The sequence below is a fragment of the Pseudonaja textilis genome, chromosome 10 (assembly GCF_049901715.1).
Source record: "Pseudonaja textilis isolate UNSWEBS1 chromosome 10, rPseTex1.2, whole genome shotgun sequence".
NCBI lineage: Eukaryota > Metazoa > Chordata > Lepidosauria > Squamata > Elapidae > Pseudonaja > Pseudonaja textilis.
Window position 1 is genome coordinate 18,511,734 of NC_141999.1, and position 27,771 is coordinate 18,539,504.

The 27,771-nt window shown below is 41.1% G+C and overlaps 2 protein-coding genes and 1 long non-coding RNA gene across 4 annotated transcripts in view; 2 read left to right on the forward strand and 1 right to left on the reverse strand.

The window, feature by feature from the left end:
- The first annotated feature begins 2,380 nt into the window (after positions 1-2,380).
- LOC113454595 (free fatty acid receptor 3-like) lies at positions 2,381-22,378 on the forward strand. The gene is made up of 2 exons (XM_087939983.1): positions 2,381-2,501; positions 20,842-22,378. Exon 2 carries the CDS (start codon positions 20,858-20,860, stop codon positions 21,827-21,829), a length of 972 nt encoding a protein of 323 aa, XP_087796109.1. The 5' UTR covers positions 2,381-2,501; positions 20,842-20,857; the 3' UTR covers positions 21,830-22,378.
- Positions 2,402-27,125, forward strand: LOC113448196 (free fatty acid receptor 3-like). Of its 2 annotated transcripts, none has more exons than XM_087939985.1 (2): positions 2,402-2,501; positions 24,482-25,538. In XM_087939985.1, exon 2 carries the CDS (start codon positions 24,498-24,500, stop codon positions 25,467-25,469), a length of 972 nt encoding a protein of 323 aa, XP_087796111.1. In that variant the 5' UTR covers positions 2,402-2,501; positions 24,482-24,497; the 3' UTR covers positions 25,470-25,538. The 2 variants fall into 2 exon arrangements, with proteins under 2 accessions (XP_087796111.1, XP_087796110.1); XM_087939984.1 differs by lacking the exon at positions 2,402-2,501 and adding an exon at positions 22,488-22,547 and having other exon boundaries at positions 24,482-27,125.
- LOC148124938 (uncharacterized) overlaps positions 17,714-27,771 on the reverse strand; it is a 147,577-nt gene continuing 137,519 nt past the window's right edge. The window contains exons 2-3 of the long non-coding RNA XR_015744837.1: positions 18,139-18,264; positions 17,714-17,929 (exon numbers count right to left, since the gene is read on the reverse strand). This is a non-coding gene — a long non-coding RNA (uncharacterized LOC148124938). The remainder of the gene's footprint in view (positions 17,930-18,138; positions 18,265-27,771) is intronic.

The window sequence follows — 27,771 nt, forward strand, 5'->3', positions numbered from 1 at the left end:
TTGTAGGTATTGCAAGTCAATGTCCACAAGCCATTGGACTACCCTAAATTGGGCGTCCTTAAGGCCATAATCTCCCAGGGCATCCCCCGTAAAACCTAGCAGGTGTAATTTCTTCATCAGCTCCCTCTCCCAACGAGAAATATGAGAGTCAGCAAACGCCAGGGAAAGGTAGCTACCAGGAACTGCCAGAAAGAGCACCCGAAACCACCATGTAAAGGTGTTAATCCACACTATACATTCGACTGATTGAGTGCCCAGTTCCAGGTACATCGGAGCAAAACCAACACAAGGAGGAAGACCCAGAAGTTTTTTAAAAATATACAGCCTGGGTTCTTTCAATACAATCCTTGAAGCCCCGTATCCATATGGGAATTCCGTAAAGAGTTTGAGCCAAAGTTTTGGCTTTGTAAACACGCAGAGCAGAAGGACATCCCAGAATGGTAAATAAGGCTTTGCACATTTTAACCCCAAAAGCATCCGTATGAAGGCAGCATCATTCATTATTGGCCATCCTAGTGGGGAACTCTAAGAACTGTGGTGTAAGAGCCTCTGGAAAGCAATAGGGACGTTTGATTGTTGATAAGTTGCTGAGCCATCTCAACAGACATCGGCTCTAGGCTCCACAGATGAACAAGGGGGTCTGATTGATCCAGCAAAAGTGGGAAGGTGGGACCCCCTTAGGGAATGTCAGGACTGTAAGCTCAATTTGTTGTTGTTGTTGTTGCGAAGTCGTGACCGATCCATCGCGACCCCATCAGAGGTGGTATTCAGCAGGTTCTGACCGGTTCTGGAGAACCAGTAGAGGAAATTTTGAGTAGTTTGGAAAATTGGCAAATCCCACCTCTGACTGGCCCCGCCCCCATCTATTCTCTGCCTCCCATTGAATCCCAGCTGATTGGCTGCGTCTTCTTTGGTTGCCCTGCACAGGAGAATGGAGCTGGAAAGCAGGTTAGTGGGGTGGGGAGGGAATGGGGATTTTGCAGTAACCTTCTCCCAGGAGTGAGGAGGGAATGGGGATTTTGCAGTATTCTTCCCCTGCCACGCCCACCAAGCCACGCCCACAGAACCGGTAGTAAAAACATTTGAATCCCACCATTGGCACTATGGTAATGTCTGGACAACTCTTGCACTTTTCTGAACAAAATTTCAAAAGTAGTTTCCCTTTGACTCTTTCCTAGGTCTGTGTCATGCCCCTGGTGGAGATTGACTCTGAGGGAGAGGAGGAACAGCTGACAGGGATAATAAAAACAATATTAACAATAATAAAAAAAAAATCCCACCACTGGACCCCGCGGACAACGTTCCTCCAGTCCTTTACCTTACCCAGGCTCTCTTTAAGCTCACACCGACTGCTCCGGTGACTCCATCCAGCCACCTCCTTCTCCGCCGTCCCCTTCTTCTTTTGCCCTCAATCATTCCCAGCATCAGGCTCTCCTCCAGTGAGTTCCTTCCTTCTCATGAGGTGGCCAAAGTACAGATTAACTCAGTTGGAAGGGACCTTACAGGTCATCTAGTCCAACCCACCCACCCAAGCAGGAGACCCTACCCGAGAGGTCCCCAAACTTGGCAACTTTAAGACTTGTGGACTTCAACTCCCAGCCAGTTCTCCAGCCAGGTCTTAAAGTTGCCAAGTTTGGGGACCCCCTGCCCTACACCATTTCTGACAGATGGCAGTCCCCCCCCAAAAAAAGAAATCTCAAAGGTGACAGTGGCATCTTTATAAACTCACCAGCGGTGTTGAACTTCTCTGGGTCTCGAATGGCTCCGGCTCAACTGCATGGCAGGCGGGAATTCAACAGGGATCCTTTTTGTCCCCGAGGGTGCAAGGGGTGTGTGGGGTGTGTGTGGGGGCGGGGGAGAGAAAATATCCCATTGTGAATTCTCAGGCGCTTCGTCATACCACGTTCCTCGTTTTTGCCCTCCCCTGAACCTGACTGCCCGCTTGCGTCTCCCTCTCCCCCATCCCCACAATGCCCTCTTCCCATCGGACATCCCACCCCACGCCGCCAACCCCCGGCATACCCACGCCTTGTTTGCTAACTCGCGGGGGGGGAACTCCCGCTTGCCTTCCAGGTGGCGAGCCCGGTTTCTGAGAAGCCCTAGCCCTAATCTTTACCCGGAGTCCACCCGAGACGGCTTCGGAGTAAAAGAGACACCTGCTGCTCGAAGGCAGGAAGGGAGCGTGGGCGCCTGGCCAAAGGAAAGGAAAGGAAAGCCCCCTTACCCCTAAGCCTTACCCAGCTAGGCAAGCCACCCTCTGTCTCCCTCCCAGCCCCGCCCCACTCCTCTCCTAGCCCCTCCCTAAGACTGCGAAGGGACCGCGGCTCCTGAATCCTTTCGGACGAACCGAGTCCATCGACTCTGCGCCCCAAGCCGCCAAACGACCCCGGGCAGCGAAGAACGGTGATCTTTCCCCGAAGACCCGGAGCGAAGCAGCCTGTTTGCCCCATTGTGATTTCTCCTCCTTTCAAAGGACCCATCACTTCTTCCAGCCTAGAGAGGTAAGCACCCCGTTAAAGGATGCTTGGTCGACACGTGTTGGAAGGCTCAGACATCTCCGGCTGGGAAGGCAGGATGAGGACGCGGCGCCCAGCTCTGGAAGGGGAAAAACGGAAAGTTCACAGATTGGGCTGAATTGTTTATGGGTTCCTTCTTTGGCGGCTGTCTTGATTTGGAGGCTTTAAACGACACCGAGGCACCAGCCAGAGGCCCTGGATTTGTTGATGTATATATCCATTCAAGGCTTCTAGATAATCTTCCAAGAATTTCCGAGGCAAAGAAATCATCCTCACAACAGCCCTGCCAGGTGGGATTTGGCTGAGGTAAAGAGAAGAAAAGGGAGGAAGGGAGAGCTGAAAGAGAGAAGGATACCAAGCTTTGGAGATTAGAGGAGAGATTTGAACTGACAGTTCCCAGCTGCCCAAAATGGATCCCTACTGAAGTGGGTACCTTGGGATTCACAATGAGTTTTGGGGAGATGTTTGAGTCTGGACCAAATAACCCTAAGATAGGTGGTGCCCCTTATTACCGTCAACATTTTGTATTCAAAATGTTCTTCCTTATTAAGGAGTGTTATCACCAGGCCAGAATATTACTGATCTGGAATATTTCTGAAATAATCTTCCCATTGTGGTTTTCCATTTTTGCCAGATCCACCCCACACCCCAAACCCCGCTGTTTTTTTGAAAATAGTGTTGGGCACAAGTTGGAAAAAAACATGTAAAAGGAATTGTAGGCAGGTGCTAATCTTTGCTGCCAGTATGGATTCACACACACATCCATTCTGATGTGTATCAACAGTGACGGTCTCTGCTCCCCGACACACGTGTAATGCAGTTCACGCTATCTCCCCATGTTTTTCAGCCTGGAGGGCAGGGAATGTCTTCTGAAAGTACATAATGAGCATGCCCTTACGAAGGAACTCATAGGTAAATATTAAACGGTGAAGCTTGTTTTCCTAATTCTTGGGTGGAGTTATCTTACTGTAGATCGCAACTGCCTTTCTTTGGAATTTATTTATATTTTTGCTGTTCACCTTGTCAAATACCAATGAAATAGTTCAGAACCGTATGAATTGTATCTTGGGTTCATTGGTTTTGTTCCTGCCTAATACTAAGACACAACAATGGCTGCTTATTATTTATCCCATTCTACATCCAGGATACATAGAATAAGTAAGTGAGCGTTGCCAGTCTGTTGGACTGAGAATACACTTCTCAGAATTTCAAGCCAGAAATTGGCCACATTGGCAGGGGATTCTGGAAACATCAGTGCCAATACATCACTAAGAATGGGGTTGAGGAAAATCGGTTTGGGCTTTGGAAAGCAGCAGGGTTGAGGAAGATTGCCTTCCTGTGGTAATATGTTTCTTTTTTCTTTTTTATTTCATTTGATTTGTCAATCGCTTACAAGATAATAGAGATAAGAATAAATGTAAGTATAAATACAGGAAATAGGTACGAATAATTGGGGACAATAGGACAGGGATGGTAGGCACAATTGTGCGCTTATGCACACCCCTTACAGACGTCTTAGGAATGGGGTGAGGTCAATCGTGATTAGTTTGAGGTTAAAGGAGTGCGGGTTAGAGGATGTAACAACAGAGTCAGGTAGTGCATTCCAGGCATTGACCACTCTGTTGCTGAAGTCATATTTTCTGCAATCGAGTTTGGAGTGGTTTACATTGAGTTTATATCTGTTGTATTCTCTTGTATTGTTGTGTTGTATATATTTCTTCTTGTGCCATATCCGTCATTGGACGTTGGCAATCATGTTGGCGATCCTACTTTTATCAACAGCCGCATAAAAAAAGTGCTGTTGAGTTTTGTCCAAACCAGCCCCTTAGATTTTGAAGCCACTTTTTTCTTCTTCTGCCTGAATCTCATTTGCCTTCCATCTTTCCCTGGAGGATTAAGTGAAGGGCGCCATATTTTTTCTGGGTGTCGCATCCCATGTCTGAAATAGTCTAACTTTTGCCTTTTTTAATGGTTTTGATGATTTCCCTTGAACTTTCCCAGGCGGCTTATCACTTCCTCATTGATATATAATTTGGTCTTTGCAAAATGACACTTGTGGAAATGAATGCAAGTTGGATGCTTTTAATTCCTGTCAGCTCACAGATGGCTGCCAAATTGAGGAGTCTTTTGCAAGGATGTTTTGGGGATGTTGGATGGGTGGGTAGGTATCTGGATTTTACCTAATGTGAAGAAAGTGTGAGGGAGGTAACCATAGATGACAAGCTATTTTCCATAATGTCCTGAACAAATGCTAGCTTGGGGGCAGTTGCAAGATATTTAGTTAGTGGCTTAACATCCAGAGCTGGTGGAGGATTATGGACAAGAATCCGTTGTAGAACCCTATTTGGCTGAAGTGGTCCCAGCACATAACTCCCTCCCCCTCTCCCCCCTCCCCCAATGATGCAGGCCTCCTCCAGGCTTAGTCCAAAAAGTGGATGACATCATTTTTTTCCCAGTACTGGATGGGTTTCTCACAGTCCTGGAACATACGAAAGTTTAAATTAGACTTAGACTTGGAATACCTTTATTGTCACTTTGAATGTACACTAATTGGCATACATTAATTTGAAGTTCTGTTGCATACAACTCTCAAAGGGTCAACAACACCAATCTACGCTACACGGACATGACTAAATAAATAAATACAAAATTCTGCATATACCCACATATATGAGACAGAGAAACAACAGTCTAGTTCGGATGCATACATGTACATGGAAGAAAAACACCTCTTGTGAGTCGGCATGGATGACATGGGGAACAAAACTATTACAGATTAAATTAATGGACCACTCCAGAGAATTCTCACACAAAAGGGATTAATTGGGAAAGGAAGTTTAGAAAACATAACTAAGCACTTTTTGGCATCTTTAACAGAAAACAATTTAACAGAGTAACAGAATTGGAAGGGACTTTGTAGGTCATCTAGTCCAACCCTCGCTCAAGCAGAAGACCCTACACCATTTCTGACAGGTGACAGCCCAGTCTCTTCTTGAGAGCTTCCAATGATGACGCTCCCACAACTGCTGAAGGCAACTTCTGTTCCATTGGTTGATTGTTCTCACTGTCAGAAAATTTCTCCTTATTTCTGGGGTTGAATCTCTCCTTGATCAGTTTCCATCCATTGTTCCTTGTCTGGCCTTCGGGTACTTTGGAAAGACTAACAGTCTTATGGTTGCATAAATGTCAGGCTTTGCAGGCCACTTTATTTGATGCATGGGGTACAATCCTAAAAGAGCAACTTTATGTATAAACAGTGGTTGGGGAAAAAATGGGAGCAGAGGGAGGGTAAGGGAGAAAGAATTTCCAAGTGGCCATTAGGAACTAAGTAATCTTACGCAGGCATTTATAAACTGAGGAGCTGGGATATTATATCAAATGCAAATGTAAACAAATGAATGTACTTGCACGATTCATTTAACCTGGTCCTTTATTAACCCCTAGTCTTGGTTTGTCTGATGAAGACTAAAGCCAGCTTCTAGTTTAGTTCACTTCCTACTGGTTACACCCGTGTTTTTTTCTTGGCACTATATAATGAACTATAAATAGTCCAAAGAGGGCAAAATATGCTAAGCCACAAAGGTTTATATGAACTAACTTACATCTGCTTGTGCAAACACAGCCACTAGAAATTGAACAGACCCTACTTATTTAGCCATGAAGTGAAATCTCTTAATTAATTTAACTTCACTAATGTCCCGGAAACCTGATTTTGTAATACTTACAGTCAAGGCCATCTTGAGGATGGTGATGGGGCTAGCTGAATCTCTCCACCAGTTTTTGGGTACCATAGGTAGCAGCTCATTCTTTGCCACAGCTTTGTCTAACCTGAACACTTTTCAAAGTGCCAATTTCAGCTCCCAGAATTCCCCAGCCAGCCAGCAAGGATAACTGCTGAGAAATCTGGGAGCTGAATTCCATACACTGCAACAAAATTTCTCAAGCATCTTGTAAACAGTTACTGGGTTTGTATTAACATTAGGCTCCAGCTACGAGCCCTGGATGACATCTTGGCATCTTGTTGTTTGAGGAAGTTGTATAACATTCTCAGAGAGTCTTCCCATCCTGCTTACAATCTTTATGAACTGTTGCCTTCTGGCAGAAGATACAGAACAATTAACACTCAGATTACACGTTTTCAGAACAGTTTTTATCCCAGAGCTATAATTGCACTTAACAATGAACTTAAATACCACTATCAGTGAGCTGTTGGACAGTATTACTTGGTGTGTTGTGTGGATGCTTGTGTGTTTTTAGGAGGCGGGGAATTTTGAGGGGTGGGGAGGTGTTTGGGGTTTGTCATGTGTGTGTGCATGTTTTTGTTTGGTCTCTGGGTATTGTTTCATTGTATGTATACTGTGTATGTACGTACAATGACAATAAAGAATTCAGTTCAATCACATGTGGTGGACTTGCCCAAAGGCAAGAAATATTGGACAAAAATACACGCATGGTTAGAAAAAATAGTAAAGCAACATATAGCTCTAAAGCCAGAAATATTTTTGTTGGGTATTTTACCAGAAAAATATAAGAAAGGGAATACATATTTAATTTTACATGTGTTAACAGCAGACAGAATTATGTTTGCACAACAATGGAAAAATGAAGAGATTCCTATTGATGAAAATAATAAAAAAAATTAGAATGTGCAAAAATGGATAGACTAACATTCAAAATTAAGGAGAAGGAAGAAACTGAATGTTTTTTTTTTAACATGGGATTTGTTTTATCAATGGCTAACTAGCAGAAACAGAAATTAGAAACTTAAAAGCATAAGAGAAGGATTCATTACATTGAAGATTTACTAAAATGGGTAAGTAAATATTATTATGTGATTATTATTGATGTTATGAATATTATTGTTATTACCATTGCTATGCCTCAAAATCAACTGTACTCAGACAACACACCGTTTATATAGATATTGAATGTTTATATTTTATACTATTAATTTTTTGTTTTAAAATATTCTCAAACATCTTAAAAGTTCTGAAGGTTGAGAAACACTGCAGTAGAGGATGTCCAGTTCATAGGGCTCTGGACCATTCATCCAATGTAAAGTGTAGCAAACCTTAAGTCTGTAGAGATTCTCAGTCATCCAGGTCATGGTTGTCCCCAAGTGCTTTTCCAGGAGTTTTTTTTCTTTTGAAGACACTTTGCTTCTCATCCAAGAAGCTTCTTCAGTTCTTTCTTTTTTTCAGCTCAAAAAAAAAAAAAAAAAAGAAAGTCCAGTTGCCTCCTGAAAAAGCACCTTTGGGACAACCATGATCTGGATGACTGAGAATCTTTACAGACATTTAGCTATACGGTTTGAGATGAACACCCTTTGAATGGCATGGGAATGGATTTCCAGAGGAAAAAATTGCAGATTACAGGAACCAGGAGCACTACTCAGGTGACCCTGAGGACTAAGACAAAACTCCAAGGGGCCTCAACAACCTTCTAAAAGCATGCAAATGACCAGCTGTCTGCTAGGAATATAAATCCTCCCATTCCCCACCATCCTGTGAGTGCTGAAGAAGCTTCTTGGATGAGATCCACAGATACTCATCTTTTTAGCCTTCTGGAAAGCCATAAAAGGTTGGCTTTCCCCTCCACGTACGGGTTAGGGTGAAGTTGGAGCGTGAGAATTGTATGATCTGATGGACTGGTGACAATAAGTCAGAAACATGGTGTTTCCTTGTTTCTGGGTTTTATCAGTATCGTGAGCTTATTCTACATGTTGGGCAGTCACCCGAGTCTTTTAAACCAACAACTTTTTAGGATTCTACTGTGTTTAGTTTTTCAGATTCAATCACTTTCAATCCTGAAATATACTTGGTGTGAAACTCTCCCAATTCCATGGATGCAGTTTGGGACATTTGTCTCCAGTGCATTGTCTTAAACCAACAAACACCCCTGAGCATATCGCTAATTCTTAGCTTAGTCCGGTAAATTCCTGCTGGCATCTTGCCAGGAAAAACTTCTGAGTGAATTGTGACCTTCTTTTTAATTAGTGCTCTTGGATAGGGAGGGAACTCATTTGGATTTTCCCATCATCAACCATAATAGGAAATAATTTATTATAGCTTTTCCATCTTCTATCTTGGCTTCATCAAATGCATCATAATAATGGTCCTTTCCTCTAATCGAATTAGACCCATTTTCCTTGCATAATTTTGGAAAGGAAATTATAAGTGAAGAAATGACATGTTCCAAAGTCATTAGTTCTAATGGTTTCCAGCATAGTGTAGAGACTGGGGGGGTGGGGGGGGTGGGGGAAGCAAGCAATTAAAAAATTATGTGGCTTGGTGATCATCCAACAATATGAATTAGTTCTAGGAAATATTACTATCGAGAGTGAAATGCCATGAGAAGTATTTTTTATTTCTTTATTTGATTTGTCAATCGCTTACAAGATAATAGGTATAAGCATAAACATGAGTAAGAATACAGGAAATAGGTACGAATAAGTGGAGACAATAGGACAGGGATGATAGGCACGATGGTGCACTTATGCACGCCCCTTACAGACCTCTTAGGAATGGGGTGAGTAGGATAGAATTTCATTTGGACCATCATTTTTCTAGGAAAAACTCTTCCTCCTAACTCCATGCTTTCTTGGGATGACTGGTCATGTAGTCTAATGCAGTTGAAGACCCCAGGTTGAGGAGAAAACTGAGAAAAGAGGCAGGTTTTGGCTCACTCCTCCTTCTATGTAGAGAAGCTTGATGAGTTGGCAAGCAAATACTATGGAAGTTTTTTAAAAGTATATCTTTATTGTTTACAACTATAAATATCAAACACATTGTAACCGTTCTGGCATCATTCTGCCATACATACAAAGATATTACTAAACCATTAACATTCATATGATTAGTACAATATTCACAATCAAGGTTTATTTGTCCTATTTTTGTTCTGATCTTCCCCTCTCGTCTGCAACCATTGATAAAATTTATTCCAAGTCTGATTCCCCCTTAGTTTTCAGTTTTAGAGTTAGTCTATCCAGTTCTACACAAGCCAGTATTTAATACTAGGGAAGTTTTGAAGGCAACCTGAACTAAGCTAAAGTGTTTTAGCTTAGTTATTTAGTTACTTAGTTATTTAGTGTTTACACTTTAACTTAGTGCAATATACAAACCCAGTCAGTGTGGTTAGTTTATGATTCAGCATATTATATGGAACCAGAAAATATTTGGTAACCAAATGAAGGAGATTAAATATAACAAACATGACAGGAAGGTCTTTGTATTTCTTTCCTTCTCCCTTTAATCAAGAGGAAACCAAAGGACCTCAAAATCTACAAAAGATCTAAAGAAAAAGGGGAGCAGAGCTGGTTGTAGATTGCAAGGCACCCCATAGGTGAGTTGATCTTAACAGGTCTCCCCTTATTGCCACTTCCATTATTTACATACCCTCCTCTTTTGTCCCCAATCTGCACAAAGCACACTAAATGGAAGCTTCCATCATGAGATGGAGAGAGGCTCCATGCTGAGAGAAAGATAATGCCCAAGAGATGATGCTACAAAGAGGAACCATCAAAGCCAAGTTCTTGTAGCTGAATTGAGGAAGTAAGCTATGGGAGTGATCCATTGGAAAACTGAAACAAAAGCCATGAAAAGATGAAGTTTGTGCAACATGCTTCACCTCGTAACTTGGTGCACTATCAACTCTGCTTGATTAAAGAGGAGAAGGTCTGAGGAGTTTACCGGTCAGGTCCACCCAGACCATTGGTTAGTTTGTGGTTCTACAATGATGGTTAAATTAAGACCATACTCAATATCTCATGCAAACTCAGGCACTTGGCATTTGGTTCAGTGCCTTATGTAAGCTCAGAAAACGGCATTCAGGTTAAAACCATCCATCTTATCCTGCCTTAGGTGATAACATTCATAGTACTGGCTGGTTGGTTTTTTTCAGAGAGAGCATGCAACCAGAACACAATAGCTTCATAGGGCCTCTAAATAGGCCATTAATTTTTCTCTCACATACTCAACAAATATTCCCAGTCATTTTTCAAGAATTAGAAAATAATCAGTGGAACATTCTCAGTGTCAAGGCATGCAAAATCTTTCTTTCATGGAGGTTCCATCCTCTGAAATTGCAACTAAATGCCTCATTATTATTTTTAATACATTTGTAAAAAATGTTTCTCCTCCTCCTCCTCCTCCTCCTCCTCCTCCTCCTCCTCCTCCTCCTCCTCCTCCTCCTCCTCCTCTTTCTCTGTAGAATTTGCATTAATGAATTCCTCTATAAGGGAAGAATTTCATCCCCTGAATAACTCTGTGTCAAGATTCAAACTCCCAACTTATTCTATGAAAGGACGGCTTATTTTTGGAATAAAATATACTTATTTCCAGATTGGAACATTTAGTCACACACAACTTACACAACCTTAGTTGGCATAGTCCAGGCCAGTCTACTTTACCATAGGTGAGATGTTTCTCTCCACAATAAGGAGGAACATAAAAGGGCATTTAAAAATAATAATATAATGACTCCCTGGCATCTTAATGAGATATAGTGTTGATAAAATTCTGATCTGTGACGCTGCCAAACCAGGAAAGCCCCATCTAGGTACTAATCATTTCCTACTGTAGATCTTTGCTTCAGAAAGTTAAGACAGAATTCAATTGTACTTCTGGAGCCAAATGTCATTATCCTGATTACATGATGGAGATGTAGTCCAATGTGCCTTGAAAGCCTCAGGCTGAATAATGACTACATCCATCCCAGGATATGCTGTGCCATCTCTAAAGTGAATCAGTTCCACCACGCACCAGCACGGTCCAGAAATACATTATTCAGTTTACCAATAGAATTAGATGCAAAGCAATTTCCTCTCCTGAGCTATTGAAAACAGAGGTCAACTGCCATTGCTAGCAGCAGTTGGCCATTTGATTAGTCTAATGACATCATTGTCATTCAGTAGGATGCATGGCCAGCTGTAATCCATCTCGGAAGGATCATAATAAACTGTTGTCCAAGGAAATGATGTGTGCAGATAGTAAATATTATTGTATACCTTTATGGTGGTCCCCAAGTTTTCCTGTTCTTCAGATATCGAGCTATCAAGAAAGGTTATTAGTGGGATAAAATTCACTTGACAAATGTTCCACTTAGCAAGAGAAATGTTGGGCTGAACTGTAGTCGTAAGTTGAGGACTACCTATAATGTGTAGTTGGAAATAAATGTATAATAGTTTGTACTAACTGTGGGCGATGAATTCGGTTTAATTTCAATAGCATCCAATTTTCTTCTGCTCTGACCTTATCTATGTGGATGACCCTTTTTTTTTTTTGAGCAGAGCACAAATGTGCTATTCAAAAGTCAAATGCCAGTGCTGGTAATCAAACATTTGGCAAACATTTGCATTTTGGTCATTTGTTTCCTTGCCACTGTCCTGTCCCGGAAGAAAAAGAACATGCTATGTAGAAACGCAGGGTATAAAAACATAACATGATAATTGGGCAAGCAACTATATGACAGTTCTAAGCAAGGTCCCTTAAATATGAATTTATTCCAGATTGAAAGACAATACTTGTCAAAATAATTGACTTGTCTGAGAAAAACTCCATGAATTTTTGAATTCCCAGATACGGGCCAAAATCCTTAATGCAAATTGCAATTTTCCCCTTCTGTCTGCTCCCATATATTGTGGTTTGGAGAGAGTTGAGCAGCTGTTTGCAAAGTTAAGCATTAGTGACAGGTCTCTAAACAATACACATCCCAGTCATTTCATTAGCTGCATTTGATAACATGTGAAAATCTTTATTAGATGATACTGCTCTTTGCTAGGCAGTTATAAGTCTGCCTGATATCTTATATCAATAGATAAATCATTGCTTTCTTGGACCAGTAACCTAGGTGCAACTCTTCTGACTCTGATCCAAGTCTCAGAGGTGACATTTGAGGGAATTTTACAGGGCGGTAGCAATGAGGCATAGGGTTTTAATAAACTCCTGATATTTAAAGGAGCTAATTAAAAAAAAAGTAAAGATTAACAGAAGCAAGGGTAGTGGTATTGGAAAATAAGGAAGAAAAAAAATTAGTGGCATGCATTTCCAGTACAATCTGTGATCAAAATACCCTGTCTTCTTATGACTGAATTTGGATATAAAATCAGGAGCCGTAGTGGTGTGGTGGTTAGAATGCAGTATTGCAGGCTAACTCTGCTCACTGCCAGGAGTTCGATCCTGACCAGTTGAAGGTAGACTCAGCCTTCCATGTTTTCGAAGTTGATAAAATGAGGATTGTTGAGGGCAATATCCTGACTCTGTAAAACACTTAGAGAGTGCTATAAAGTACTGTGAAGCAGTATATAAGTTTAAGTGCTGTTGCTATATAAAGGGTATATGTTATTTACTGTACTTATTATCTTACTATCCAAAGTGAACATGGGCAGCTTTTTACCCTCCTAAAAGCTATGTGAACATAGCATTCTAACCACTGTGTGGTGGCACAGTGGTTAGAGTGCAGTACTGCAGGCCACTTCTGTTGACTGCTGTCTGCCTGCAATTTGGCAGTTCGAATGTCACCAGGCTCAAGGTCGACTCAGCCTTCCATCCTTCTGAGGTGGGTAAAATTAGGACCTAGATTGTTGGGGGTGATAGGCTGACTCTGCAAACTGCTTAGAGAGGGCTGTAAAAGCACTGTGAAGCGGCATATAAGTCTAATTGCTATTAGATGAAAATGTAAATTCTATATGCACTCGTCTGGGAATCAGTCTTACTACCACTTACATTTGAGTAGTTATGGAGAGTTGTTGCATGAATATGTGGCCTGCTCTGAAAAGGAAGCAGCGTTACTCTTTCTCTAAGCCAGGGGTTGTGTGTGTCTGGTGCCAAAATAAACACCTGGCTTATTGTTATCACAAGCAGAGCTATAATTCTAGAATCCTTAGAAGGAGGCTTGTTTGAGGTTGTCTCTAAAACGATCTAAAGAGAAGAAACCTATAGAAACGAGGTGTCTAGTTTAGGAGAGGCGGACTGCTAGATGTAGTTCTTTTCCACTCATTAGGAGCAGCAATTGAAAACTTCCTCCCTGTTATCACAATGCAAATCGATAAAGACAGGGAGAAATAACACAAGAAATAAATCAGCAGGATACTGGGCTTCTATCACCAAAGCAAATAAATTGTGAGATGAACAGTTTTCTATGCACCAAAAGACTTCTTGCCAAGTAATATTCTGTTATGGCAAATTGTTCTTTGTTCCCTTGGCTTGGCCTCAAATCCTCCTTCATTTCTTAAGGAGTATGAGATCAAGCAGAAGCCTTGGAGAATGAGCAGGTTCCCTGCCCATCCCCCACCCTTGCTGGGCATATTTTGTCTCCAGTGTCATCAAATACTTGACTAGAACTGCAGGCATAGATTGGTAGTATGAGTCATTCTGATTCAGCAGTTCTACTAGATGACCAGGTAGTCCTCTGTAGAAACTGGTCCTATGTTTATGTCTGAGCATCACATCTTAGCTGGAAAGCCAAGCTACCGCCAATGTGATGAGCTCAAAACCCTGCTCCGTAGGAAAATCCATTGGTATATTTGGCTAATGACTATTTCTCTATCTGCCTCGTAGGATGGCAATGGGCAAGATCTCTCCAATCTTTCCTGGTTGAACATCTGATGAGGTCCAGATTGAACCCAAACATTTTTTTCTCTCTGACACTTCCTCTTATGTCCTGCACAAAAGCCAATTTGGCTGCTGGTTGAATCCTTCCCTTGGCTGGATGTGTGACATTGTTCTTCACTTCACTTAGATAGTTTAGAACAATGATGGCAAATCTTTGGAGCTTGGCATGTGAAAAATTCAGAAAAAGTTAGGATTTGAGATGAGCCAGTATTTATACATGTGGATAATTTAGGTAGGCTAACCCAGGTAATGTGCAAGGAGATGGTGTGTAAGATGAGCTAGCAACCTTATGGGCATTTTTGCAACACTGGGCTACCTTCTTTACCTAAATCATCCAGTCTTCTTGAGGCTTCGTCAAAACAGCCACGTGTCAGCAACTCAAACCCACAAAGTGCATGGAAATTAAGGAAATAGAGAATATAGCAGCAATAGCACTTAGACTTATATATCACTTCACAGTGCTTTACAGCCCTCTCTAAGCGGTTTACAGAGTCAGCCTCTTGTTCACAACAATAATCTATGTCCTCATTTTACCCACCTCGGAAGGATGGAAGGAAGATTGAGTCAACCTGGAGCCTGATGAGATTCGAACTGTCCAAAATGCAGTCAGCTGGCAGTCAGCAGAAGTAGCCTGCAGTACTGCATTCTACCCACTGTGCCACCACAGAATATAATTTCCATCCAGGCTAAGTGAGCTGGGTGGGTTTATGCGGACATGGTGGTGGGAGAATCAGCAGCCAAATTGCTGTGTCCAAACCCATGGCTCCTTTACCTCATTCTTCGTAAACAATAATCATCCTGTCAAACTTTTCTGGAAGTTTTGCCAAAGTTGAAAAGATGGAAGGTAATAAAACCTCTAAACTGAGTTTATTACCATGCCTGTGGGCAAAGGAAGAACAAACAGTGAAGAACAGGATGCATTGTTTTATAAAATCTCACTATCCCTTTGCAGACATCCTCTCTATTTTTTAGCAAGTCTGAGACACCCTATTTCTCCCTTTTAAATCTGGGTGATCTTGGGCCACTCCTCTCTCTACCTTTGCAAAAATAGGGAAAGGGGTTTATTTATCCTATGGCACATTCCCATCACATTTTGTTTAACCCACAAGAGATAAAAATACAAAATATGAAATCCAAAACCTAAAATATTCTAATGTCTACATTAAAGATATAATTTTTTTGCTTCATTTGTCACAGCCAAGAAATCAGCAAAGTCTCCATAAGAGGAGAAGGGAGCGTTATGCATGATATCTTGAGTTATCTGTAATAACAGCAGGACATAAACCTAATAAATCAGCATTACTTATTTAATTAGAATTGAACAGAACAGACTAGAATAGAGTAGAATAGATTTACTGGCCAAGTATAATTGGACGCACAATTTTTTCTCCTGTGCATAAGCTTATTATTAATTATCATATTAATGATAATTAATATATTAATTAATCAATATTAATATTTTATTATGAGTAACATTAATATCAATAATATAATGAATTAATTATATGAATTATTAATCATTATTATTAATAAACCTAATATAAGTTGCAGAATAAATTAGTCTACATGAAGTCACTCAAGTATTCTAGTGAAGGGAAGTAAAACTTAACCCCATTTGGATGGGATGAGATTGTGGGTTTTTGTGTGTGTGTGGTTTTTTTGAGTGGAGAGTACTGATTATTCTCTTCTCCTATTACTTCTGATTCCATGTGGTGAAAGAGCAGTTGCTTTCAAAATTCTCCTTTCAAAAGTGAAGATAATTTTCGATATTATTTTTATGGATTGTGGAAAGTTTTGTTCTTGGACTTCTTTGCTGACAAAGTATAACATTTGTAGTTTACCCTTCCCTGTTTTCATGAAAAACCTTAAACTCTTCCCCGGGGGTATTTTACATAAAGGCCTCAAGAAGCTATTATAAATTTTTCCTTCCTCTGGAGAAATTTGCACAAATAGCCTGTTCCCTTTTTTTTTTCTTCAGATCTGGAGGGGAATTTGAAATAGCTCTCTATGTCCAGCTCTTATTTGGAGGAAGTAATCTACAACTTGAAAAGAAAGAGGGAGGAAAAAAAAAGAGGGGGGGGGATAAGGGGGAAATGCCTCTACCTTTTATCATTTAATTTTCTCTCTCTTCTTGTGAAAGCTTCCCAATTTTTCTACTGTCTTTCCCAAAATTACAGAGGAAATTCTGCTTGTTATGACTTTTGTATATTGAGGTAAAGGGATATTTGTCACTCATAATGTGCTACAATGGAAAGTGGAAAGAGAAAGGTGGAAGTATAAAGAAAGACAATTCAAGGGGCCCAAAATGCTACACAAGGTAGAAATGATGTGTTCAGAAAGGCCAGAGAAGAGAAAAACAAACTGAGTTTTGCAATTTTCCACGAAAATTTTCCACAATAGACCCTGGGAATTGAACAAACTGGTGTGGATATTTGTTCAAGGGATAAACATCTCCATGTTTGCTCAGGCCAAAGCATCTTTGTAGAACTTGTGCATTTTGCAATAATAATACTGTAATAAAGATACAGGGATGAAGATGATGATATAATCAGGAACACGCTCCAAGCCCCAGCCAATGTTCAAAGCTCTGTTTATCTTGCCTGCTTACAAAGGATCATAGCTCTCTGGTTATCAGAGAAGCCATAGAGATTGAAAAAAGACCTGAAAGCATGAATAGAAGACATGATTCCACCAGACTGTCCATCATTTGGAAGCCTGCACTCACAAACAAAAAAATCTCCACACCACTAGCCAGGCAAACACCTGGGCACAAACAGATCCCCCCGATACCACCAGCTCAAACACATCCCAACCAGGCACCCAGATGAAACCTAGCTTCCTAACGAACGATAGCCGTCCATTTACTCGGAGCCAAGCTGCACTAAAAGCCTCCAATACAGGAACGCAATGTTGCCAGCCAATCAAGACACAGAAAAAACAGAAAAAAAGCCACAAAACAGACAGAAGATATTGGAAACACCAATCAAGCAGAACACAGCAAACTCCAAGACCAATAAACACAGATCAAGACTCCCAACCAATCAGGATGAAGAAAAAACCATTCTGGCACAGCAGTAGGCTAGCCCCAAATTTAAAACTGAAACAAGTGTAAAAGTCTGATTCACAGATGAACACAATACAGAAGCCTGATGATGGCAGATGAGATTCTGCCAAAACGTTGCTACAACTTAAAAGCACAACTATAATGACGTGGGAAAATACCCGAACAAAGCTGAATACCACATCTATCTATCTATCTATCTATCTATCTATCTATCTATCTATCTATCTATCTATCTATCTATCTATCTATCTTTGGTTATTCGGGTTTTCTCCCATGTAAAATTGGAAGTATGTAGGCGACGTTTCAATGAAGTCTCATTCATCATCTTCAGGATTGTTTCTTCGGCTCTGTGCTTCTCAGAGTAATGTGAGCTCGCAGCTGCTTCTTCCTTTTAACTGCTAGTGGGGCTGTGACTTGATTGAGTGGTGGCTTGGCTGTGTTCTGATTGGGTGGGGGGGTGTTCTCATTGGTTGGGGGGTTGGCTGTGTTCTGATTGACTGGTTCTGTTCAGGTGGGGGCTTGGTTGTGCTCAGGTTAGTCTTAGTTGCTGGGGGATTTGAGCTGGTGAGCTGTGATCCTGCTGTTTGGCTTTGCGTTCGTGGTCATGCCGCATCTTCATGGTGGGCATCAGTTCACTTCATGTATGGGTCAGAGGGGTTTGAAGCGGGTAGTGATGCAGCTGCAGTGCGGCTTCTGGTCCGTGGTTGTGTCTCATCTTCTGTGTGGGTGTGAGTCTGCTTTCTACGTGGAAGTGTGGTGGTACCATTTTGTGTGGCTCTCGTGGGTGTGGGTCTGGTGTCATTCTTCATGTTAGGTACTCATCTATTCTTGAGGGCGGGTTTCCAAATGGCTGGTAGGCGGGAGGTGTCATCTCGTTTATTCATGCTATGTGGGCATTTTTCTATCTCTATGGCTTCAGCTGCAAGCTCACATTACTCTGAGAAACACAAAGCTGAAGACACAAGCCTGAAGATGATGAATGAGACTTCATCGAAACGTCACTTAGATACTTCAAGTTCCACGCGGGAGAAAACCCGAATAACCAAAGATCCACATACAAATACCGCAAAACCTCAGAAACATTATATATATATATATATATATATATATATATATATATATATATATATATATATATATATATATATGTATATGTGTGTGTATGTGTGTGTGTGTGTGTGTGTGTGTGTGTGTGTGTGTGTATGTATGTATATATGTATATATAAATGTATGTATATGTATATATAGTATATGTATATGATATATATGGAGGTATTCAGCTTTGTTCGGGTATTTTCCCACATCATTATAGTTGTGCTTTTAAAGTTGTAGCAACATTAATAATGTGGGAAAATACCCGAACAAAGCTGAATACCATACATATAAATACCTGTGAAAACTTAAGAAAACACACACACACACACACACACACACACACACACTTTCTGAGATTCTTGTGGGTATTTGTATGTGGATCTTTGGTTATTTGGTTTTCTCCCACATAAAATTGGAAGTATCTAGGCAACGTTTCGATGAAGTCTCATTCATCAACTTCAGGCTTGTGTCTTCGGCTTTGTGCTTCTGAGAAGTGCTTCTGAGGCATCTGGGTGCTTGGTTGGGGTATGTTTGAGCTGGAGGTATCAGGGGGGATCTGTTTGTGCCCAGGTGTTTGCCTGGCTAGTGGTGTGGAGATTTTTTTCTTTGTGAGTGCAGGCTTCCAAATAATTGACAGTCTGGTGGAGACCTAGAAGATGAACAGACCTATGGAACAGCTGTCCTGCCCTACATACAGACAAAATCAGTAAGATACTACACAGGCATCACATCAAGACTGCCTTCAAAATTGACAGAAAAATAGTAGCCATCCTTAGAAACCCCAAAGATAAAATTGACCTGGAAAACCAAGGCATATATGAAATCCCCTATGGATCATGCCCTGCCACATACATTGGACAGACCAATAGAAGAACAAGTACCCGCCTAGATGAACACAAAAATGCAGTAAAAAAGCTGGAACACACTTCCTTACTAGTCCAACACATGAAAGCCATGGGTCATAACATTGACTTCAATGGCACCAAAACCCTAGCCACTATAGAAAACCCCAGCTTCAGAATTATCAGAGAAGCCATAGAGTTTGAAAAAAAGATCAGCTCAAACACACCTCAACCAGGCACCCAGATGAAACCTAGCTTCCTAATAAATGATAGCCATCTGTTTACTCGGAGCCAAGCCACACTAAAAGCCTCCAATACAGGAAACACAGTGTTGCCAGCCAATCAGGACAAAAAAGCTACAAAACAGACAGAAGATATTAGAAACACAAATCAAGCAGAACACAGCAAACTCCAAGACCAATAAACACAGACCAAGACTCCCAACCAATCAGGATGAAGAAAAAACCATTCTGGCACAGCAGTAGGCTAGCCCCAAATTTAAAACAGAAACAGCTGTGAAAGTCTGACTCACAGACGAACACTATACAGAAGTCTGACGATGGCAGATGAGATTCTGCCGAAACATTGCTACAACTTTAAAAGCACAACTATAATGTCTGTAGTATATATATATATTTACTTATACCTATTATCTTGTAGGCAATTGACGAATAAAAATAAATAAATAAATAAAAAGGTGGGTTGAAGGAGAGTAGCAGATTTGGTAAAGGTTGCCTCAGTTCATTCACTGATAGGCTACAGTCTTAGGTTTAACAGGTGCTGTTGCACCCCCATGAGGAAGAAAACATCCATGCAGTGCATTTAATTCAAATGTTTGCTTCAGTTGACAAATAACAAGAGCAGGTCTAAAAAGCAGAGGTACCAGATTAACCCATGCTTAAAGCAAATCAATCCTTGGAGGAAATAAACTAGAAACAATTAATTGGAGGAAGTAAGTTAGAACAATTAATCAGTGGAATTGCTTGCCTCCAGAAGTTGTGAATGCTTCAACACTGGAAGTTTTAAAAAAGATGTTGCATAACCATCTGTCTGAAGTGGTGTAGGGTTTCCTGCCAGGCAGGGGGTTGGACTAGAAGACCTCTAAGGTCTCTTCCAACTCTTCTCTTCTCTTCTATTCTATTCTATTCTATTCTATTCTATTCTATTCTATTCTATTCTATTCTATTCTATTCTATTCTATTCTATTCTGTTCTGCAAAGAAACACGAGGAACAGGAGAAAAGTATAGGGCTGAGTACCGAACAGTATAGTCAGATTGTCCAAGACTGTGAACCAGTACAATCTGATATGAATTTAACAGATAATAACAGAATAGTAGAGTTGGAATCCCCCTGTTCAAACAGGAAACCCTATACCATTACAGAAAAGTGGCTGTCCAGTCTCTTCATAAATACCACCATCTTCAAGTGGAAGACTTCTAGAACTTTATTTCCAAAGCTTCCTTTTGGAATCAGTACTTGCTCAACAACCATTGACTGGCCAAGAGAGTTCTGGGAGTATCTGGGAGAAAGCATTTGCTCTTGAATGATTATTTCTAAGATTTTTCTCTTGGCTAAACATTTTACCTTTTTTGACGATGTCATGCCTTTTCATGTTTCCCAAAGAAAAGGTTTGTGAGGAATATACGGGGCCAGGGGTTTTTTCTGTCCCTTTTCTTCCTCTCTTGCACTTACATCTCTCTTCTCCTCACAGGTGGACATCTTCCAACATGGCTTCCAACTCTGAAACCCGGGTCACCTACATTACAGTTTACATGCTCACTGTCCTAATTGGCTTTCCCACCAACCTGTTGGCCCTGTTTGCTTTCATCCAGAAGATTAGAGACAAGGCCACACCCAACTGCATCCTTCTCCTCAACCTGACCATTTCTGATCTCTGCTTCCTGGTTTTCCTCCTCTTCAAGATGTCAGAGCAGATCGCTGGCCGCTGGGCCCTTCCCCCTTTTCTGTGCCCCCTTTCTGGTCTTGTCTACTTCAGCACCATTTATACTAGCACGCTCTTCCTCACTGCGGTAAGTGTGGAGCGCTACCTGGGCGTAGCTTATCCCATCCATTACAAGCTGAGGCGTCATGCAGCCTATGCACTATTTGCCAGCCTGGGCATTTGGATCTGCTCTTTTGGCCACTGCAGCTTTGTGTATGTCACTGAGTTCAAGCGGGACAACTACTCCCTTCTGAATATGCCTCCCAGTAATGTCTGTTACGACAATTTCACAGAGAAGCAACTCCAGGTCCTGCTCCCTGTTCGCCTGGAAATCAGCATTGTACTTTTCCTGGTGCCATCCCTGATCACCTGCTTCTGCTATTTTGGCTTTATAAGAATAGTGATTTCTTCACCACACATCTGCAGGAACAAAAAGCAACGAGCGGTGGGGCTGGTGGCAGCCACTTTAGCTGTCTTCATCATCTGTTTTACACCTTACAACATCTCCCATTTGGTGGGTTATATTCAGTGGAAAAGTCCTGACTGGCGGATCAAAGTCTTGCTTCTCAGCACCTTCAATGCCTGCTTGGACCCCATCATCTTTTATTTTTCTTCTTCTGCCATGAAGCGTTCATGCTGTAGTTTTTGGACCAGGATAAAAGGAATTTGCATGTTGGTTCCTTTGCTTCATAAGCTCTTCAACAGAGGGACTGAGAGAACTGGTTCTCAGGATCAAGCGTGCTCTTCCCGCCTATGACCTCTGGTTTCTTGGAACATTCTTAAATCTTTCTTTGTTGGTCAAGTGGAGTGGCAAAAATCATTCTGGTAATTACTGACTTTTCCAGCCAGGCCTCCAGACTTGAAGCTTTCACTTTGTGAATGTTAACTGTAATTTCAGCAGTTTGACTAATCTTAGTCAGACTTCTCATCTTTTCATTCTTGAAACTTTAGAAATAGTATTCCACAACTGCTGCCCCCATAGATTGAATGAGAATGAGTTTCATTAAAGTCAAAAAAACAAAATACATCATAATAAGTAATATATTTTGTGATAAAAACTCTCTGAATTTTTCTTTTGCACTTTGAATGATCTCACCTAGTTTGTCATTGGAAAAAACACAGGGACGAACATATATTTAATAATGTAATGTTTACTAGAAAAAATGGACTTAAATATTCCATGAAATATCTTGCCTTGAGTTCTTTCCCCATAAATGCACACCTTGAGCCATATCACACCGAGACATCGTACAATGTGATTTCAAGCACAGCTAATAAACGGGGGAATGTTTTCCCCATAAACCGACATGGAGATCTATGACTTGTTTGGTTTTTCAAACTGTGTAAGATGTAGGCCATGCTGAGCAAAAAAGCAAAGAACACCTGTGTGATACTACAGGAAGATGGAAATAGAAAACCTGAGGCCTGGCAATACTTTTCACCCATGTTTCCAAAGCTTTTCCTATCTGCAGAAAGTCAGTAGATGTGATGTAATTTCCTGGCAAAACAGCATATCATAGATGGGGAACTTTTGAGATAAACGGGAGTGAGCTAACAGTTGGGCTTGGAATAAAAGCTTCCTTTTTATTGGGTTCCAATTGTATTTTTCCTTTGCTTTTCCTCCATGGATTAATCCTCTCTGAGCACACCAATAGTCCTAAGGCAAAATAGAAGAAGAGAAAAAAGTGGATGTTCCTGAAGCAAACTTTTCTTCCCCAGTCAGGATCACCACATATTTTGTAGAGGGATGGGTGGTGTTTTTCCTTGGTAGAAGATGATGCTGAGAGGGAGGAGAATCGAAGTCCTGAGCCTGCCTTGCATTAAATCTTGCAGCAAGCTTGCTGCAAGAGGCAATAAGTGCAATAAAAGTCTGTTGCAGGAAGATTCTGTCAATCCTTTCCATATCCGGGATAAAAGTGCAATTTGATTAAGTGCCTCAGATCTGCCCCTCCCTAGTTCTCATGATGTCAGCCCTTCAAGATAGACCAGACTAAGAAGCCAGAAGCAGGAATGCAAATACCACCTTATTATAAGGTTACCAGAACAATAATCTTGCAAATCTCAGTGTGCTTCCACCTTCCCTCTCCTTATCTTCATGAGAGCTAGGGAGGGTCATATTAGTGTTCCACTATCTCTAAGGGGTTGCCACAAAGAAGAGGGAGTCAAGCTAATCTCCAAAGCACCTGAAGGCAGGACAAGAAGCCATGGGTGGAAACCTATCAAGGAGAGAAGTAACCTAGAACTAAGGAGAAATTTCTTGACAGTTAAAACAATTGATCAGTGAAACAACCTGACTCTAGACGTTGTGAATGCTCCAACACTGAAAGTTTTTAAGGAGAGATTGGATAACCATTTATCTGAAGTAGTATAAGGTTTCCTCTCTGAGCGGGGGGTTGGACTAGAAGGCCTCCAAGGTCCCTTCCAACTCTGTTACTCTGCATTCTGAGAGGCTTTCTCTGAATTAAATTTCTCTGATTTCTTTCATCTGACTGTAGCTTTGGCTGTGGCTCTTCCTCCTTTCTACTTTCCATTATGGCAGGATTTCAACCAGCTGTGGATACTCTGTTAATAATGCTCCATCAGATATCTGAATTACGTTGCTGGGAAAGATGTGAACAATGGTCTTGGCGACCCATATTATTAATAACGTAGAGGGAATCACCTTTTCTTGATGACTCCAAGCAATTTTCCGTGATATATGAATTTATATTGCAATAACAGCCTTTCTTCCTTTCAAAAAGGAACAGATTATCTACACAACAACCTACGTAGCTGAGCTGAAGCAAAAGGATGAAAGATGCTGAACATCTGATTCCTCTCTTTTTCTTCCCGTTGTCTTAAAATGGGTAGATGTGATTAAAGAGGGACAGCAAAACGAAGCCTAGTATAGATTTCCAGAACCATTACTTTATCTCAACTTTTCTTTTCTCTTGCTAAAAAAAAAGGAAGGCAATTTGCTGACTGGGAGCTCCAGGGAAGACTAAGGAAATATAATTATCTTTTGTTTGTGAAGCACTTGTTGCTGTAAGATGAGATTGTAATGTAATCAAAACTGTACCCTTAAAAATACCTATTAGCACCCCAGGAGGAAACTAACCTTATAAAACATACCTACACAAGGTAGAATGGAAAAAGGTACCCATTCAGCATCCTAGTTAAAGTGTTCCACCTGAAACCTAAATCCAGGTTTAAGTTTACCTTCATCCATGAAAACTACTTGGGAGAAAGTATTTGTCTTGAATGATTATTTCTTAGCTTTTCCTCATAGCTAAACATTTTACCTTTTTTGACGATGTCATGCCTTTCCATGTTTCCCAAAGAAAAGTTTTGTGAGGAATATACGGGGCCAGGGGTTTTTTTTTGTCCCTTTTCTTCCTCTCTTGCACTTACATCTCTCTTCTCCTCACAGGTGGACATCTTCCAACATGGCTTCCAACTCTGAAACCCGGAACACCTACATTACAGTTTACATGCTCACTCTCCTAATTGGCTTTCCCACCAACCTGTTGGCCCTGTTTGCTTTCATCCAGAAGATTAGAGACAAGGCCACACCTAACTGCATCCTTCTCCTCAACCTGACCATTTCTGATCTCTGCTTCCTGGTTTTCCTCCTCTTCAAGATGTCAGAGCAGATCGCTGGCCGCTGGGCCCTTCCCCCTTTTCTGTGCCCGCTTTCTGGTCTTGTCTACTTCAGCACCATTTATACTAGCACGCTCTTCCTCACTGCGGTAAGCGCGGAGCGCTACCTGGGCGTAGCTTATCCCATCCATTACAAGCTGAGGCGTCATGCAGCCTATGCCCTAATAGCCAGCCTGGGCATTTGGATCTGCTCTTTTGGCCACTGCAGCATTGTGTATATCACTGAGTTCAAGCGGGACAACTACTCCCTTCTGAATATGCCTCCCAGTAATGTCTGTTACGACAATTTCACAGAGAAGCAACTCCAGGTCCTGCTCCCTGTTCGCCTGGAACTCAGCATTGTACTTTTCCTGGTGCCATTCCTGATCACCTGCTTCTGCTATTTTGGCTTTATAAGAATAGTGATTTCTTCACCACACATCTGCAGGAGCAAAAAGCAACGAGCAGTGGGGCTGGTGGCAGCCACTTTAGCTGTCTTCATCATCTGTTTTACACCTTACAACATTTCCCATGTGGTGGGTTATATTCAGTGGAAAAGTCCTGACTGGCGGATCAAAGTCTTGCTTCTCAGCACCTTCAATGCCTGCTTGGACCCCATCATCTTTTATTTTTCTTCTTCTGCCATGAAGCATTCATGCTGTAGCTTTTGGATCAGAATAAAAGGAATTTGCATGTTGGTTCCTTTGCTCCATAAGCTCTTCAACCGAGGGACTGAGAGAACTGGTTCTCAGGATCAAGTGTGCTCTTCCCGCCTATGACCTCTGGTTTCTTGGAACATTCTTAAATCTTTTTTTGTAGGTCAAGTGGAGTAGCAAGTATCGTTCTGGTAATTACTGACTTTTTCAGCCAGGCCTCCACACTTGAAGCTTTCACTTGTGAATGTTGTTAACTGTAATTTCAGCAGTTTGAATAATCTTAGAAAGAAAATGGGGAAATATGTTGAGGATTTCAAATGCACGTATTGAAGTACTCCAGGTCTAATTGTGAAATGCATTTTGGAGTTGTTCCAATTGAGTCTTAATGGTATCTAAGAGGTTTTCTTTGCCTTCTTTCCATCTTCATCTAGCTGGAGATATACATAATTTGCAAAAGAGTTTTTATTTCAGTGATTATTGTGATACTCATGACAATAGCCAATGAACTGGGAATCCTGGGAAATGTAGAACCTGATGTCTGGATGTTACTACACAAGACAATACCATCATTTAGGAAGTATGGCAGGTCCTTATATTAGATGTCCTAAGTTGTTATATCTGCTAGATATTTTTTTAAAAAAAACAAGAGGGCATATGTAGCAAGAATGTGAGGAAAAGTACATTTTTAAAATAAGCAGTATGTCATGTATAAATAAGATGTTGAATTATTTGCATTTATATTAATTGAGTTGCTTTTTTTGTGTGTAAAAAATCTGCATCAGAATAAGTTATACATTTTTGTGATTATTTAAGAAACACCCTGAAGTGTTTTTTTTTTTTTTGCACTCTGAATGGTCTCGCCTGATTGGAAAAAACACAAGAAAGACTGTACATTTAATAATGTAGGGGTTACTAGAAAAAATGAGGTTAAATATTCTGTGAAACCCCCCCAAATAGCGGCTACCCAGGAGTCTCATGGCACTCAGTAAGAGCAGGATTTGTGCCATTGAACCTTTGACTCAAATCCAGATTTGGATCCACAACCATACAGCATATTTTGTATCAGAAGAAAAAAAAAATCTTGTGAAAGTTTTTCTTGGTGAAAATTCCCAAGGATATGGAATGCAGCTTTAATCCACAATGGGGTGGTGGAAAGATATTTCCCCCATCTTTTATAAGGGCCTCATATTTCGCCTCCCAACTCACTGAACAATAGCTAGCTATACAAATAGAGTAATGTCTACTTAGCCAGTGTATAGAGCTGTGTATCTCAACCTTGGAAATTTTAAGATGTACAGATTTCAACACCCACAATTCCTTGGGAATTCCTCCCCATGGAAATTCTGGTACCATACTGGTATAAAAAAGAAGGGTGCATCTTGCCTTGAGTTCTTTCCCCAATAAATGCACACGTTTAGCCATATCACACCGAGACATTGTGCAATGTGGTTTGAAGCAGAGCTAATAAATGGGAGAATGTTTTGCCCATAAACTGACACAGAGAAGTATGACTTGTTTGGTTTTTCAAACTGTGTAAGATGTAGTCCATGCTGAGCCAAAAAGCAAAGAACACCTGTGTGATACTACAGGAAGATGGAAATAGAAAACCTGAGGCCTGGCAATACTTTTCACCCATGTTTCCAAAGCTTTTCCTATCTGCAGAAAGTCAGTTGATGTGATGTAATTTCCTGGCAAAAAAGCATATCATAGATGGGAACTTTTGAGATAAATGGGAGTGAGCTAACGGTTACGACTGGAATAAAAGCTTCCTTTTTATTGGGTTCCAACTGCACTTTATGCTTTTCTTTTTTCTTACCTCTCTGGACACACCAATAGTTCTAAGGCAAAATGGAACAGGAGAAAAAAAGTGGATGGAGAATGATGGGCCGTGGTTTTCCTTGCCAGAACATGATGAACATGGAGAATCGAGGTCCTGAACCTGCCTTGCATTAAATCTGTAAGGACAGCAAACTTGCTGTAAGAGGCAATAAATGCTATAATAGTCTGTTGTAGGAAGATTCTGTCAATCCTTTCTGTGTCCAGGGATAAAAATGCAATTTGATTAAGTGCCTTGGATCTGCCCCTCCCTAGTTCTCATGAAGAGAACAGCCTTCAAGGTAAACCAAACTAAGAGGCCAGAAGCAGGAATGCAAATACCACCTTATTATAAGGTTACCAGAACAATAATCTTGCAAATCTCAATGTGCTTCCACCTTCCCTCTCCTTATCTTCGTGAGAGCTAGGGAGGGTCATATTAGTGTTCCACTATCTCTAAGGGGTTGCCACAAAGAAGAGGGAGTCAAGCTATTCTCCAAAGCACCTGAGAGCAAGACAAGAAGCCATGGATGGAAACTAATGAAAGAGAGAAGCAACTTAGAACTAAGGAGAAATTTCATGACAGTTAGAACCATTAATCCATGGAACA